We start from the raw sequence: 18,124 nt of genomic DNA on the forward strand, positions 1-18,124 counted from the left end.
AGGTCTTTACAGATTTGCATGCTAATCACAAGCTCCCTCTGGAAACTGGCTGGTGTTAGTTGGTGTGTATTTGACTGAACTCTGTGTGTGTGTGTGTGTGTGTGTGTGTGTGTGTGTGTGTGTGTGTGTGTGTGTGTGCGCGCGTGCATGTACGTGTATGCATGTGTGTGTACGCTCTGGTCAATCTTAGTGCACAGGAAATGCAGGGAAACTTCTCTTAGGAGAGTTACAATGCTCTAAACTTAATGATCCAAGCATCTAATGCTACTTTCAAATCTATCTGCTGCCTTCAAAACTGTTTGCATAGTGAGGCAGCACCTTCACCAGATAGCCGCCTGTCAATGAGCCACAACACTAAATGTTAGCCACCGAAATGGAAAGAAGTAGTGACAAAATAGACAGTTAACCCTATAAAATCTGAGCACATATATTTGATTTCTTTCAAAAACATGGTGAGAAGACAAGCAAGTCAACAAGACATGACCCATATCTATCTATCTACAAATACACACAAAATACACAAATACACACACACATATAAACTGTGTGTGTATATATATATATGACATAGGGTCATACATGATGACATGATGATATTTCTGTGTGAGTCTATACATTTTTTGGGAAAATCATGCACAGTATACCTTTAATATTGATTAAAGTGTAACTTTGACTTCAGTTATCGTTCAAAATGACGTGACTGAATAGTTGCGCCCCAGTACCACACTCCAATATGTGTGAATGGGGTTCATGTCAATGAAGACCCAAGGGTGAAATGTGAAAACATTTGGCAGCAAAGGTGCTGACAGAAAAGTTTAGGGCGGGTGAGACACCAGTGATTTGACACAAGTTTGAGCGAAAACAAGACACAAGCACGCGCGTGAAAATCCTTTTTGCACATGCAGTGATGTAAACATTGAGACACCTATTCCTCAGACACTTGGGAACTGCTTCCAAACTTTGAGACACTTGATAACTCCTGCAAGACACCACTTAAATAAAGCATCACTAAAACAAATATACACATATATACGTGATTAGATGTGCAGTATCGTCTGTATCTGTATGGTCAATATAACACATCTTTCTGCTCAGAAATGTTGCAGCCAACCATCAGAATATCATCAAAAATGTGCGCATCACTTCTTTAGCAGAAAAACATCACATAAAGACCTGAAAATCGAGACAACAAAATCAAGCTTCATCACTGTCAAAGAATCAAAGCAGCTCACGAACTGGAAAGAAAGCTAAATGAGCAGCTCAATCAGTTACATCAGGGGTCAACAACTACATTTTCACCACATGTCGGGGCCAGAACTTTCTTAAGCAGACACTGTTATTAAAATTTCTTTTAGACCTAATGAGCCTATAATTGTCTTATACTTTAATTCATAATAATTTAATAATTCATTGCAATTATTTTCATAATAAAAATTTAAAAAATACAAAATGTCAAATAAGACGATGTGGTAAAAAATAACAAAATAAAAACAAAACAACAACAAAAACAAAAAAATTAAAAAATAAAATAATGTAAGTATTCTTGCATGAAAATATTTCCCTAGGTCCAGACCTTTGAATCTGTCCACTCCACTATTTGTTTAAGAAACAGAGAAAGAGGGAGTGACAGAGAGGAAATGAGAAGGTAGAAGGCTAACTGTTGCACACAATCTTTTTGTAAATTCATAACTAACTCTGAATGCTGCTTTGTCACTTTTTGATGCATAGGTACTACTTGCTAAAAATAAGCTGACAGATAGATTTGCATTATAATGTCTTTAGCATCCCTGGATGAAACACATATTTGTGGTTAGTAAATCATACCTAATAAAATTATTTCCATCTCCATTTTTGGTTTCTATACAAAAAGCAAATAAAATGCTAGATGTCCTAAATATAACACATTTTGTTCCTTCTGAATATTTTTGGAAATGATTAATATACTGCGGGCTGGATGGGAAGCTTTGGTGGACCATATGTAGTCTGCGAGCTGTCAGCTGATAATCGCTGACCTATGTTATTGATCCAGAATGAATACTCAGAGTGTTCGCCTCGTTTTGTGGATTTCCAGTAATTATAAAGGCCAATGTGTGCTGCCTTGTCTCATCTCATATGTCTGTCTGAACAAATGGGCGACACTAAGTTGATCAGTAAGGGACAAAAGGATTTCTCTGCTTTTATAAAACATTACAGTTTCAAAAGAGACCATTTGATCCTTGTGGTGAGTGAAATATCCCTGTTGGCTGATATGATGAATGAATGAATATAAACTAAATTATTAAATGAAGGAGCTGTTGACATGGCTGATGACAAATACAGATTATTGTTTACTAGTCAGAGTTTGTTTGTTAATAAAGGTCACAATTGACTGTCACCATAAGTGGTCAAAACTTGATGCTAGTCAGCTTCTATCTGTTTGTGTGTGTGTGTTTGTGTGAGCCGAAACTAGATTTCGGGACAGTCAGACACAGGAGGGGTTCCTTTGTGAAGAACCGTGGGGCTCATCTGGTGTCTCCGGGGTTGAAAGGGGGCTATGAAATGTGTGCGTGTGTGTATGTGCGTCCTATGAATAGAAAAGCAGAATAGGAGGGCTGCATTGACAAGGGTGCTAAAAGGCTGTGTGAAGGCTGCTGGCTGGGGAACGAGGGACGATGAGGGAGAAGAGGGGGAGGGAGAAATGAAATGTCCATCAAATCACAATCAAAGACTATGAGGGTGTGGGATCAACGCTTTTGTTTCTCTTATACACACAAACTAACACATGCAAAAACAAGCACTCGAAACACCAAACACTATATTTTCTGTCTTTTTCTGCCTATAAGCTTAATAAATAAGTCAACAGTCACTGCACACAGACCAGGTCGTGTGTTGGAGCTGAATGAGGAGGACAGAGACAGCCTGTTAAGAATCAAAAGCCAGAAACCTCAGACAGGATGGGTCATCACCAAATACCTGCAGCTAACGCCCTGGGAGTGAGCCAGTGGAAAGTCTCCTCAACTGACCAACGTCATTAGCTTATGATGACAGGATAGAGTGTCCACAATGAAAGATGCATCAGTATAAAGGGAGAAAAACACACTCGCTTTCCTCTCTGATGGCTCTTCATGTTATTCTTTACAAATGAAGGGAAGAAATGGAACAAAGAAAGATCTATTACTTATACTTATAAGTGTTGAGCTTAATACAGAGAGAGCTCAGTCAGACATTTGTTCTTGATTAATAAGCGACCAACAAAATGAAAGATTATGAGTCACTGTCTGGGCTCAGATCAATGCAATGTTTCCACTGGTGTTAAAGGGATAGCTCGGATCTCTTGAAAGGGGGTTGTATAAATTACTTATCTATTGTAGGTGATACACTGACTATGGATGTCAGTTTGCACGCTCCAAGTTTGAGGAGGCAGGCAGGAGTCCGGCATGAATCTAAACAATGTGCTGCTGTGGAGGGATGAGCAACAAAACTAGCTTTAGCCACCTAAAAAAAATCAATATCAGTTTAAGTGTACACCTTATTTGGAATATTTTCCATGCTTTACCTTGCCGTCAGTAATTTCCGACAGGGAAATGAAGCTGTTAAGTTGCTCTTCAAAGCCAGACTCTATTGAGAAAAACAGTGATTTAACATCACTGAACACAGGAGCTGCTGGTCTACTGCCGCCTCCATCAGTTTGTGTTATTGTGTGACTTTGCTGTTAAAAAGAGTTAGTTCAGATTCACCAAAGTCACACAATAACTCAAACTAACTGATCAAAACAACGATATGAGTTTCTGTGTTAACTGAGCTAAAATTACATTTTTTGTCAACAGTCTGGTGACTTTGAAGAAATCATAAATAGGGAACAGAAGATATTAACAGCTTCCCTGCGGGAACAGGCTGTCTGATGGAAAATCAAAGCAGTTAAAGTACTCTCAATATAGCATACACTAAAACTGATATTGATTTATCTGGATGGGTTTTTTTGGTTGGCAAAAATATGTTTTGCTGCTGCCCCTGTCCACAACAGTACAGGGCTCAATTATAAACTAAATATAGCAAATGCCTAATTTACTTATAAAAACATAAATAGGACAATAATGACTAAATATGTGTAAATGAACTCAACTAATTAGACTGTGGGTTGCTTTTCGGACAATACTGTCTGTGTAGAATAATGTGTTGAAAAGGACAAAGGACAAAGATGGATTTTTTCTTTTCATTTTGTTTTGCTTCAATCTAACACTCAATACTACCCTGTGAAGTTTTTGATCACTAGTCAGCAATGTCTGTAGAAGCAAACATTTGCCTCTACAGTGCAGCTGGTTTCAGACTATTCTCCTGCTTGACATGTGAAGAAATGTAGTAATGTGCCAACAAAGGCAGTGAAGAAAAAGACAAGCTTGTAATCATAGCTGTAAACAAAAAAAACATTGTTTTGCAAGAAAGGAAATTCTTTCTCAGGCCTCAAGGATATATAAATATAACACTGCCGATGTTGTGCCTGAAGTTCCTTGAGTATGCATTGAAAGTTAAAAACCTCACCTTATAATAATATAATACAAGTTAGGAACATATCCACTATGTGTTGGCATTTGCAAAGGAGCTATTGGTTACTGGGGTACAATTCTACTTAAAACTGCACCTGAGTAACTCAGCATGACGAGCTTGATTTTAGGTACATTAGAGGACTAATAGGGCTGTTTTTTGGGGGTGTGTTATAGAACAACAATTGAAAAAACAACAAAACTGATTTGGGATTTTATTCATAAGCATAAATGCACAAGTGTTTTATTAAGCATCTCAAAAACAATCTAATGTTAACCCTTGCCTATCATGTTCAGACCAGCCTACTGCCACCTCCAGATATGCAGCTAGACCTGTTGGAGAATAAAAACCCCCGTTTAAAAGTTTGGAATTGCCTGTCACAGAAGCTTGATTCGGTCCAGTCAGCTGACTACTCTATATTTTTGAATGGTCTTTCATGCTTTTCGGTTGTAGAAAGCATTCGTAACAAATAGATGATATTTGTTAATAGGATAAAAATATTAATAGTATGAGCAAAGTATCTAGTTGAAGCACAGTGTGTGAAGCTTCAGAGACCGAACCCATTAAGAGCAGCTCTTTAAAGAATGTCTAATAAAAATAAAATCCCAGTGAAAATAACGGCATCAATGAAAGTTATACCAGTGATTAGAGAAACCATGTGCTGAAACCCGATGAGCAAACTGGAGTTTGTATGGTCATAAAACGACATTATTTGCTCAGTGTCTATACTATTGTGTGATTTCCTGCATTACCTTCCAGGAGAAATGAGCTGCAGAGATTAAAAAAAAACTGAGACCAAATGGTGGCACGTTCAGTAAAGCAAAGGGAGAGAGGAGAGAAGGGGAGCTGCAGCTCGGTGCATTAACATACAGATAGAATAGGTAAAGAGTTTTAATGTACTCGGGAGGCTGGGGGAATGGGGAGGTAGAGAGAAGGAGGGAACGAGGAGGAGGAAAGAGAAAGACAATCAGCAGGCTGGTGCCACAAAGGCAGGCATCCATGACCTTATATCTCAGTGTTTGCGAGCAGAGGAAGAAATGAAAGGCCTACAGGAGGACAAATATAGGTAAAGGAAAGACAGGAGGAATGGAGAGAAAGTGGGAAGAGAAAATAGAGAGAGAGAGAACTGTGAAAATTTGAAAAAGAGCACAGGGACTGAAATAAATATCAAAGAAGTGGGGCAGAGTAGGAGGAGGGTGAGAAAAAGGAAACATTGACAGGAGCGGTGATGAAAATGCCACCATGTGAGCTACGATGACCCCGAAGACTTTAAAAACCAGAGAGAAGAAGAAGCAGTGTGTGGTTGATCCCGGGTCCATTATCTATTGCGTATAAGTGTATATTATTTGGGGGAGGCTCAGTATCTGATATTTGGTGTGACCCCTGTCATTACGTTACTTTGTGTTAAAATGAAGCACAACCAGGTCATGGAGGAGCAGTGTTGGGTACAGAAACCTGGTGCCAATATGACACTGCTTTTTTTCAAAATGCGTTTAAACACTGGCTTTAGATAGAGCCAAGCATGTTTTGGGATTTTGCTTTGTTTTTACCAATTTAAGTCACCTGATCAGTTTGTTTTGGAGAGGAAGAGACCTCTGTGGATAAATCAGCTCTGATTAAAAACCACCTGAGCATTGAGATCTTAACATTATCAGAGAAAAATATTTATATATTAAAACTAGTAACATTTGCAATATTGTTCAATATAAAATTTGCCTTTCCGATACAAAGCTATTCTTCATGTTGTTGCCTATCATTTTGTGTGTTTTTAAAAAAGTAAGTATCCATTCAGGCACGGTTTAAGCATTGGTATCGCTTTGAAAGTATTGTGTGGTACCCAAAGGATACACAGCCCTATAGAGAACACAAGAGACCCCATGAAGACACAGTAAAAAGAGCTCATAAATCGTTCTTGTCAAGTATTCATATACCTTCATCATGTTGCGAATACAAAAGCAGTCAAGAAGATATGTGAAGTGGCACTCAGCTGCCAGACTATAAGAGTAAAGAGGATGTAGATCTGATTTTTCAATCAAACTAAAACCACATCCTCACCACTAGAGATGAGTATTATTGACTGGAGTCAAAGGTGTCACTCAACGCAAACAATGGAAGTTATGTTCAAATAAAGGTGAACAAGTCTTAAAAAAAACTGAAAAGCACGATGCAAAGACAACAAGCTGAACTTCCACAAGAGAAGTAGTGCATGGCGTCTCCCTCAAGAGGACCACTCCTGTCTGGAGGCGAGAATTCCCAACGAGCGTCTAGACAACATTTTCCTTTACTCCTCCTTTTTGGTGCCAGACTGAGAACATACAATCTGTTAGCAGCTCTGCATTTACACCCTTCAGCCCTCCATCCCCTCAACACAGTGTCCCCCCTCCTCTCTGTGGACCAAACTGTCGCTGTCCTTGGTCCTAACACAGAAACCAGAGCGTGTTGCAACTCTTAAAAGGCAGTTTGTGAAAACTGCTGCGGCCTTGTGTGCTAATGCAAGAACAGAGAAAATCATCAAGTCCACATTGGGAGGGAGGCCTGTGGTCTGGCTTGTATATCTCTCAGACACATGCAGAAGAAGAGCTGTGACTAAGTGAAGTCCACTCCATTATCACTAAAACTCAACTGTACCAGAGTCACAGTACAAAGAATCTGTGGCTTTGGCATTTAAATATCAATCAACTTTCCGGGGCAAACCACAGCTATCTTATTCTCATACAGGAAGTCTCAGCGAGTAAAAATCAACATTAACAAACTCTTACAAAAACCTGAAGGCACACACATATGCGTGTACAATACTGAGCCAGTTTAAGATGCTACAACAGATACACTGCCATGGTTTCTAGACTATGTTTGCTTTTATGGATTTTTTCTGTCACCCCTTTGGCTTTTATATTTCAATTAGTCCTCGTACTATTTTGGAAAAACACTCTGTTTATTACGGCTTCAGCTTATCACATTTTAAAATTAAGTCAAAAAAGAAATGACTAGAAATTACTGAGAGTATCACTTTTGTATCAAGAGAACAATGAAAGCTGTTATTCCAACATGGATACATGTTTAGCGGCAGCAAAAAGCCGTACAATCCTTTTGTGAATAAGCATGTTAGTGTAAATTTCTTAATATTTTGTTAGCACGTTTTTCCAAGTAAGGAGCTCTGATCAAAATGTATTTTTGAACTCTTCTGTTGAATGAAAAAAATCCCCCGCACTCTGCCCCAAAAATAAAAATGTAATGTCATATAATGTTTTGATGTAGCTGATCAATTCAAATTTGTCAGAACAAGGGCTGCCATGCTAATATTGCAAAAACTGGCCACTGACAAGCCAACAGTAGGGTAAGGGAAGCAACTGCTAAAACCACTACATTCCCATTTTTTATTTTTTTCATCAGGATGCCGCGTATTTACTTTCTGCTACGAATGCCAACTGCATGACGAGGTGCTTACCTTTTATTCTGCGCTGAGTGACGCATGTTTGCTGTTTTCTTCTGGTTTTGAGAGCTGAAAATATTCAACTTTGGCTAAAACGCTGCAGCAACATGTCAACGTCACTTTTTGGCTGTCCAATTACACTGATGGAGGGGCAGACAAATACAACCAAGACTAACAGCAACAACAATGGAGGAGAAACTAATACTCAGCCCACACAGACCTGCTGGTACGTCCTCACTCCCTACATGCTTCAGCCTTCCCTTAATCTAGAACAGGTACTTTGTGCCGACATTTTAACTCACACAGAGTTTCCGTAACGTATCAACTAGATGCAACAACTAACTAAAAAAAAATGCAAAAACAACAACAAAACCAATTCTGCACCCCTCATTTCCCTTCTGTGTTTTGCATTTGACAACAAACAAGTGTTTTAATTTGTTAAAATTATGTCTTCTTTGTCATTTAAAAAGCGACAAACCTAACAATAAACAATAAAGGTTTTTGCCAAAGCACTAAAGTCAGGATAAATGAAGAAGTAATTTGAAAAAACAACAAAAATGGCAGTAAAAACACTGCTGAATTCCTTCAAATCGACAGTCCTATTCAGAACATTTTGATGTTCTTGATTTACAGCACAGACTTTTACGTAATCTTTTAGGGGTTGATGTTAAAAGTTAATTTTGTTTCGAAGACATGCGGTACCCTTTCAGAGGCTTTTAAATAGACATGAATGAGTAGTAAAAACGTTGTTCAAGCTAGAAAACAGTAAATATGCAGGTAAATGATCAGAGGGTGAAGGTAATGTATTAAACAGTAAATCTGACCCAGCGATTTACATTTATAAATAAAATAAAACTGCACTGGGTTCTACATGGGTCTAATTAGTAACTGAGACACAAGATTACTTTGGTGACAGCAAACTTTTAGGATTTTGAGAATTAATTATATCTGTGCAGTAAGATGATAAAAAGATAAAGTCTCCATGGGCATACAAAGACAGGCAGACACACTTAAAAATAATTTCCTTTTTGTCCCTTGCCCAAATTTTCATTAGGGTATAAAACTTAATTTTTGCAAACTAGAATTATTTGACTCTTGTACAACAGCAAGGCCTGATTTATTCAGAATGGCACCAATGCAGTGAATTGAACAAATTATTACTGAAGTAGGTCTCAATCCTACCTCAAGGTTTCTCACCACCCTCTCTGACATCTTTCATTTGTAGCAAAAAGTTCATTACTGTTGTTTTTCACACAGAAAATCCAACTTTAAGGGTCCTTGACCCAAAACACCCCAATCATTGCGAAAAATAAAATTGTATATTCCAAAAGCTATGTAAAAATTTTGTTTAATTGAATTTTTATTGAAATGCATGAATATGATCACTGTAAGGTTTTTCAAAACTTATATTTTGTGGTCCTTGAAACTGTTTAATGGAAGTCTTGTTTAACTCACCATGAGGTTATTAGGGGCAGGCCTCTCTTTCGGTTGCCGCCGCATGCTGAAGAAAAATATACAAAGGAGATACAAGCAGTTACTATCCAGCCACTATTCAAAGTGTGTTTGTGAGAGTGCAGGTTTTTGTTCTAACTTTCATTCCAATTGCACAATTTTCATTTATAAATTAATATTCAAGAGGACACTCGAATTCTCTCATAGCACGGAAACTTAAAGAAGGGGTCGATAGACAATAAACACTATAGCTGAGCAACATAGGACATTTATTTCAAACAGTCATTTAATTAATATTTCCAATTTCAATTAATATTTCTTATAATTCATAACAATCGAATTGAAGCACATTGGTTCAGTGGATCTGTGTTTGTATTTCTGTGAGTCTACAGTATGCATACATGCACCTTCTGTAATACAACCTATAACAGGGACTTTGAGGAATTAGTGCAGAAGGTGTACAGTTGGTGATGCAACTGGTTTATGTATCACAATGAATGGGTTGTGACCCTCTAAGAATAGCCTGGGAGAAGATAATGCCAGGGCAGGTACCTCAGTCTGTCCTGAGAGAGAGCTGCTCTGTTTGAGTAAATAAAGCAGGCACGGGGGATAAACAACAGATGGTACACATGCACACAAAACCCACACACTGCTTGCATGTGGTCTGGGTGTGTATGTACATGTTTGTGCAACTGTAAAGGTTACACAAGGCTAATGAATCAGAGGCAAACGCAGGGTAAACATTGTCTTTGTCCTGTTGCATCGGGTAAATCAATTATTCTTGTGTTGTTTATTCATTGAATATCATAGATAAAACCATTACAACCACAACGCATTAACACACAAGCAAATGCACTTAATTGTATACCATTATACCTTTGATTTGCTCACAATATTCTATGTTAAATGCAGCTTGTGGTCTTTGTAATTGTTCAGTTTGGCTCCGTGGGGCTCAGATGGCCGACTGTGCCGCACATATTAAGCTATTATGAAATAGAATCACAAACAAATGCACTGCACAGTCAACGGCCATTGAAAACAGGCACACTTGTATTTGAAATCTGAAGGTGTTAAATGAAAAAATTTCAGTGTTTGTCCTTCTGGAAAGAAAGCATGTTAAACAGCAAACTGACTCACCACTGAGTGATGAAGTGGACAAACTTCTCACTGAACTGGCCGACCGGAAGAACTGGAGGATCCTGTAAAAAGGAAATTTTTTTATTTTTTTTAACAAAAAACATTTTGTTCTGGAGTGTTAAGACCTCACTTCACTAACTGAACAATCCAACACTTAACTGCACATGATTTTAAATTGAAAAAAACAAATGAATTATGGTTCACATCAACAAGGATTTGAAACTAAGATAAATCCTGTAAAATGTTAAGTGGAAAATTCTATAGTAACTTTCTATATAAAAACCCACTGGTCCTCCTACATGGCAGAATACCAGAAGAGATCAAGAAGAAAGATGCACACTTGTTCCTGGTAATAAGGAAGCAATAAACTGACAAATTGCAAAGTAAAAAGATGATAACTGTGTCTAAATGAAAGGATTTTATGCATCAAATATGTCACATGGAAAAAATAAACTAGAGAATTTGAAATCAAATCCATATCTTTGAGGAAAGATGGAAAAAATGGGGGAAGCAACATTTCCAATGACTCCTCTATCAGATGTAATAACTAAGACGATATGAAATGAAGTTCACTGATGTCGTTCTCTTTGTATATGGGTATATTCAAGGATTTGTGTGTGAATATAAAGATATGCATGTGTATGCACACACCATGTGTGTTGGTTTGTGCCTGTGCGTGTAGGTGTGTATTTATGGCACCCATCGTTGTTTCCTATGTTGGTAAAATATATCCTCTGACTTTAATTTATCTTACAGAATGATACTTATGTTACAATTAAACTAACCAGTTATTCTTTATGTCTTAATGATTTTATTTTTATGTTTTTTTTATGATTTTATCTTCTTGATCTGTTCATAGTTTGTAACTCCAGTGTTACTATGTTAAATGTTTCTTAAAATGCAAAAACAAACAGAAAAATACCCAACAAACAAACAAACCCTAACATAAAAGTTAGTCATAGTTTTTTTTGGAAATGTTAAACCCAATTTTAACATAATCCTACCTGTGTTGTGCAATTTAATTAAACACTATCAATACAAAACAGTTTAATTATTAATTAAACCCTTGCCCTCCATAAAATGCTGCAACAGCAGTGCTTTAAAAATTAAAATCATCCTTAAACTTTGGGTTAAGTGGTTTTGTTGTTTTTATTCTGAGAATTAAAAAAAAAATCTACTGTAGATTTACAAGTTATTTTTACAATTTACTTTTTACCACTAGGGAAAAAAGTTAAAAAATACACAGACCAACGAATTATTGTGGCTAATGTGGAAGCCCCCGTTTGTCATGCACCAAACACATTGCACCACACAATGTTATAACAGAGCTGCAAGGTGAAAAAAGTTGCTGGTTCTGTCAAAAGCCTACAGACAGGTGTTTTTACAAGCTTTAGTGCTTATTCAAAAAAGACAAGATCCCGAAGGTGCACGAGATCAACAAAAAGCTTTTTATGCTATTATAAAATTACTGATACAACATACTGTGCGTTCAAAGAGTATATAACGCTGAAAAGCCAGAATTCAGTTAGGTTCAGAGTTAAGTACCTTTCTTGTAGGAACACTTTATGTCTCATCCCAAGGCTAAACGCTCCACTCTTTATCCTCTGTATTCACTACATTCATCGGCAATCAAGTTAATGTGCAATACCTGCTGGGTGACACAACATTTGTCTTGTTGGGTCAACCAATCAACAAATCTAGTGGTTCAAAAGGTAAAAATGCAAACTGCAGAGAATTACTGTATATTATAGCTGTCCTCGGAGTTTCTACGGGTATCAGACACTTTAATTTAATGCTTTTGAAGACCTTTTCAAGATAATTCTAATTATTTGATATGTATTTTTGTTTGCAAGATACCTTTTCATATTCAAGCACTGCAAGTTAGTATAAAGGTAAATAGTAGCTTTGTGTGTGTGTCAATATAGCATAGTACTGCAATATTTTGTGTGGCAATATTGTATCGATACATGGACCCCCTGTATTTATTAATTTCCTTATTTTAAAAGTTATTAATATTGCACATACAAATTTTACTTTCGGTAGCCTGACAGGACTAACAAAATCAACTTTGTTTCCCCGCGGCCCACATGATAGACATAAAAATACATGTTATCTCAGTATTATCTTGGTATCTCTGTATTTTTTCACTTTTTCTAACACGAGAGAACGGTGCATAAAATGCCAGGCTCGGTAGGAAAAAGGTGGATGTTAGGATCTACTTTACACGCAGTATGACGCTATAAAGAGAAAAAAATGTGTTTTAAAAAAGCTGTAAGGCTTTCAATTCCACCAATCTCCAGAGATACCTGAAGGTGCAACTGAACACAGTTAATTAAAGATGTTTAAACAATGTTAAGCCATTCAGATGAATTTCTGAATGTTGTTGGTGGTTCATGTGTGAGACTTTTTTGGACATACTGGTTTTTGTCTCTCACTCTGAGGGATGGTGTGTGAGACTGCTTTGTGCAATCTGCTTCACTTTGTCATAGCAATACGTAATTTCAGGGAAAGAGCAATGTTTTCTTCATTGATACAAGTTTTTGTTATGTTCCTCAGGATTTTAGTTTGGATTTTGCAGTATTGAGCTGGGAAGGAGCCTTAGCACCTTTACTTTTACTTAATAATTTATTTCTTTACAGCAGAACAGACACCTCATCAGCATTTTTTTAGAGGCATTTTTTCTAATCATACAACATCAATTAATATTTACGGCACCTAGAGCTAGAACCAAAATTGTTCAAACTACTAAAATGTCTGGTTCTCTCAAACTAATACGAGACTAAAATGAACTCAAAATATGAGGGTGGAGTTGTCCAAATGTGACTAAAACTCAAAAAAAACATTTCATCTCAGGACAAGGACTAAATGTTGCTGCCAAAATTAATAATAGTATCGTGTGTGTGTGTGTGTGTGAGTGCGCGTGTGTGTCAGTCTTATGATATATTGTCAATGGAGGATCTATGAAGCGTGTCATGTAGAACAGCTGGGCCAGACTGAACCTGTATTACTGCCCCTCACCTCATTATTCAATTCATTTCCCTTCTCTCCCTTTGTTCCCTACTTTTGACTGACATAAATGTTAATGCTAATTTTTACCCTCAATATTAGAGAAAAAACACTGACCATTGTAGAGCAGCAGCTGTATCAAATTAACATCTGTATTCCCTTGCTTTGTCAAATGCCAGTAAACTCCAGAGGAGAGCTAAGTATCAAATTGTGAGTGACAAGCAACAGGATTAGCATTTTCCTCTTTTTACCCAACTCCTATACTTTAAGAAAAGCTAAATTTAAGAATTTTTAATAAATAAAAATAATAAACAGTAATAAACTGTCATCAATTACTCAGGGTTACGGACAATATTGCCTAAATGTTTATTGTAACATAAATCATGACTTGCAATTTGTGTTTGCCTTGTACTGATTTAGCCATGCCACAAAATATTGGTTAAACAGACAATTTCTTGAATTTTCACCTGACCATGTTGTCCCTGTTACAGTGACAGTTAGTTAGCAGACAGTAGATCCTCGGCTCTAAACATCCTGGCTTAAAACAAATTCTGAGTGTTGTTGATTCTGCTATCTTGATTTGCGTGACATTAATGAATGAGGCATTTGGTACCTTTTTCTGTTTAAGATGTTTCCAATTATTTCAAGATTTTACAGTACAACATCAAAGACGAATAAAAATCTTATTTGCCCGTCTTGGCATTTTTAAGACTTTTGAAAGATTGATTTATTACATTTTCATATGAAGGCCTTGTTTTTAGACTAATGGATTCGATACCTATTAAGAGTTTTTCACAATCCGTGGGAATCCTGTTCTAGCTTTGAAATCTGTGTCTTGTTCACAAAAAAGTGTTAATGAACACAATCATTAAAATAAAAACAATAGGTAGGTTTCAATGATAAGATAGAAAGGGTTAAAGGTATACATTAATTCATGAAATGGTGGTACTAAGAAAGTATTATGTCAAAAGGCAGTACAATCTATATTCATATATTTTTGTTATTTTAATAGATATACTGTTGCAATCAAATGACCATTTAATAAATCACCACCAATTTTGAAATACTAAAATCTTCTGATTGCTTAAATTCTCAAATCCATCTTTTGTGTACATACTTATTCTATTACTTACTTATTATGTGTACATACCTTTTTCCTCTATGTACATACTTATTTTATTACTTATTTATTGTTATTTGTTATTGTATAATTGTGTTATTGTATAATTGTGTTATTGTTATTTTCTTTGTTACATTCCACTTTCTCTTTTCCATGCTGCTGTAACATTTGAAATTTCCCCCAATGGGGGATCAATAAAGGAATATTCTATTCTATTCTATTCTATTCTATTCTATTCTATTCTAAATATATGATACAATATGCATACACACCAGCATGTGCATAAGACTGATGTTTACCTCAGAAAAAGTTACTGTCAGACAAAATCAAATCTACATTGACCAGTGTGTGAATAGTAGGTGTACATCTGTATGATTTAAAGTATGCACAGCAGTGACATCCACTGACATGAACAAAGATAAACGAAAACACACAGTGTACTTGCATATGCACAAAAATCATAAAGCCTGGGTCCACAACCAGGCATTTATTCAAATGCAGAGAATTAAACCTCTTTACATCTGAAGCCCTGCTGCGCCATTAAAAACACCTCTGGGCAGTGTTCGCTATTCCTTAATGCTCTGATCGGCAGGCCCCCGCAAAGCATGATGCATGAACCCATTTAAATTAACAAAGGAATGGGTCCCCCTCTAATCTTACTGCACTTCACAGTTCTGCCGCCGCTTGGATGAGCAATATATCATAGCACATGCACATACACACACAGGCATGCACAAACAAATGCCCTTGAGCACTGCACACCACGAGTCTGAGTCTACTCTCCGTTTAGAGGGAGAGTACCAAATAATTTGCAACCACTGTACTATGGTTTGTACACAAACACACACGCAGAAAAACAGGATCAATTGGACCCACAGTTTGTGCAAAGTGTCGACTACACAACTAATTTATGTGTTGTGTAGGCTAAATCTGTTACAAAATCTGTCTCTGCACTTTCCCCACATATTTGCATGCACATGCACCTTTTTACAGGCACAAACTGAAACACACACATTTATGCATGTATTCATGTCTCCAGCTGAGAGAAACACCGCTGCAGCTTTGATGTGGCAGCAGGCGACGGGACAAAAGACAAGCAGGCTGATGAAAGTGGCTAGTCTGTGTGAATTATTCCTCCGGTTGTCAAAGCGCTCCACTATGAGACAGAACACACACTACGAGGGTACAAGGGTACAAGTAAATATACATGTCATTGCCATGAAGCAATTATTAGGCAAAATTAGATCAGTAATTACAGGCTTGAAAATAAAGTGGGAGTTCTTTATTAGTAGAGCCACTTGCTATTCAGCAAATAGAGCAGAGAGGTACATTAATGAGTATGGACAGCAAGCAGATGTGGGAAGAACTACAGAGAAGTTCTCGTTCGAGACGATGGCTACATAAGGTGAGCATGTTTCTCTGCTATACACTAATACCATCTAGCATTTAAAAAGATGCACTGGATTATTTCTGATGGTGTAAGTGCACTTAAATGGAGGGTAACTAAATGAAGTGAAATCGGACATACATGAGGTACCACTCCTCGGCTTTGCCATGACATAAAGGGAGAGTTCACTCCTTAATGAGAATAACGTACTTTTCCTTTTACCTGTAGTAGTGCTGTTTATCAATCTAAATTGTTTTGGTGTGAGTTGCAGAGTGTTGGAGGTATCGGTCATACACATGTCTGCCTTCTCTGGAATATGATGGAACTAGATGGCACTTGACTACTGCTGCTCAAAGCGCCAATAAAAAAAAAGGAATTTTTTTTTTGAAAAACTGAAAAACTCATCAGCAAAGTCTTTTCAGAAATTATGACCCGGTGACTCAAGATAATCCACAGACCTTGCTGTGAGCAGTTTCACAGAAACTATTGTTTCTGCTGAGCTACATCCCCAAAACCATATCGCAGGGTAGAAGGAAGCGTGCATCTACTCAAGGCCGAAAGGCTCGTGATTATGACAGTGCAAGATGTCAACATTAACGGCATCCTCCTTGGCTGAGCTGTAAGATTAGCTAGCCAATTGGTTGGCTCAAATTTTTTTTCCTCAAACCAAAGCCTTGGTCTTTGTGGGCACAATAAAGCCCACAATTTTATTATTATTATTATTTTAAATCTCAGACGTAACTACTTTCTACCAAAGAAAAAGGCTGCTACTAAAGCTTTGGACAGTTTGTTCTGTTGAGTTTTCAGATTTTTCAGCGAGACACCGTTTCTAGAATGAGACAACAGGATCGCTTTATGTTTTCTGAGAGCGCAGTAACTGTAACAGTTTCCACAGCTATTTCAGTTGTTCCACTATCTGCCATTTCTGCAACTTTGGATAGTATTGGCAAAAACTTACATTTATACTCTTTGGTTAAGTGGGATTGCTAACAATGGCTACCAGAGAAAATCAAAAGCGCTAGCCCTCCAGGTTATTTACGTAAAGGCTGACACTCGTCCTTTGTGCCCTAAATCGAGCCTTCACTTTCCCTGGATATTGTCCACACTGGCAGAAAAAAATGCATGGTGAAAGCTTGGCCTATTGGAATCCAGTCTAAATGCTGATTGTGTTAATACTGTATAGACATTACATTGTGCAAACACCATTTACCTCATAATGAAAAGTAAAACCAGAAAACTTGCCTATTTTGACTTTAACCGTCGAACTATCTGGTAAGCTATGACTTTATTGTGACCACTTTTTGTCGTCTTTGTTATATTTTGTCTTTGTTGATGTTATGATTTTCAAAGCCGCTCTCTTCTCCACAGAAAAATGACTTAGGAATCTTTTTTGCTCTGTGTGTGCCACTTTTATATCTGAGATTCACTCGGGTGAAAATTGCAATCCTCTGTGTATCTGTTGATTTGTCTACCTACTAATTGTTTAAATTAACTTTTATCTCCTTATTTATTTAGTTGTTATTTTGAGCCTCATGAGACTCAAATCTTTATTTTAGTCTTTCTCAGCCATGCCTCGCTGTGTGTTTCTGTGTGACAGAAATACAAAGAAAAAGAAACACAGACTGTTCCACTCCATCCCCCACCACACACATACCTCTAGCTACAATAATATTAATGATCCACTCACTGGAGCCTATTACTCATTCAGCCATTAAAGCAACTTTCAAATCCCCATTGGATAAGTCACACACAATATCAAAGCATCACGATCAAAGAAAAAAAAGTATCTGGATCACAACTACAGTATGTACTAATGGGCAACACTTACAAAATGTCATTGAGTCAGGTATAATTTATCACACCTGCCATGATGTTGAAGTCAGGTGTGTCTGACTCAATTAAAAATACCTTAGCATTAAATTAACTACTCCATGGGATCAGTGCTGGTTCATGATGCCAATAAGTTCAACAAGTTGTACTACAACAGTAATGAACTTTATTTATACAGCACTTTTCGAAACCTTTAGTCTTGAGCTAGGACAGCCAGCAGAGCTCTGCTTGAGGATATGAG

The 18,124-nt window shown here is 37.2% G+C and overlaps 1 protein-coding gene across 1 annotated transcript in view; it reads right to left on the minus strand.

The window, feature by feature from the left end:
- Positions 1–18,124, minus strand: part of map2k5 (mitogen-activated protein kinase kinase 5) — a 74,553-nt gene that overhangs the window by 12,881 nt on the left and 43,548 nt on the right. Inside the window, exons 20-21 of the mRNA XM_042491776.2 lie at positions 10,541–10,602; positions 9,407–9,452 (exon numbers count right to left, since the gene is read on the minus strand). Of these exons, the coding sequence (XP_042347710.1) occupies positions 9,407–9,452; positions 10,541–10,602 (108 nt within the window). The remainder of the gene's footprint in view (positions 1–9,406; positions 9,453–10,540; positions 10,603–18,124) is intronic.

Source organism: Plectropomus leopardus, chromosome 1 (assembly GCF_026936395.1).
Source record: "Plectropomus leopardus strain MGB_pleo_1.0 chromosome 1, ASM2693639v1, whole genome shotgun sequence".
Taxonomy (NCBI): Eukaryota; Metazoa; Chordata; class Actinopteri; order Perciformes; family Serranidae; genus Plectropomus; species Plectropomus leopardus.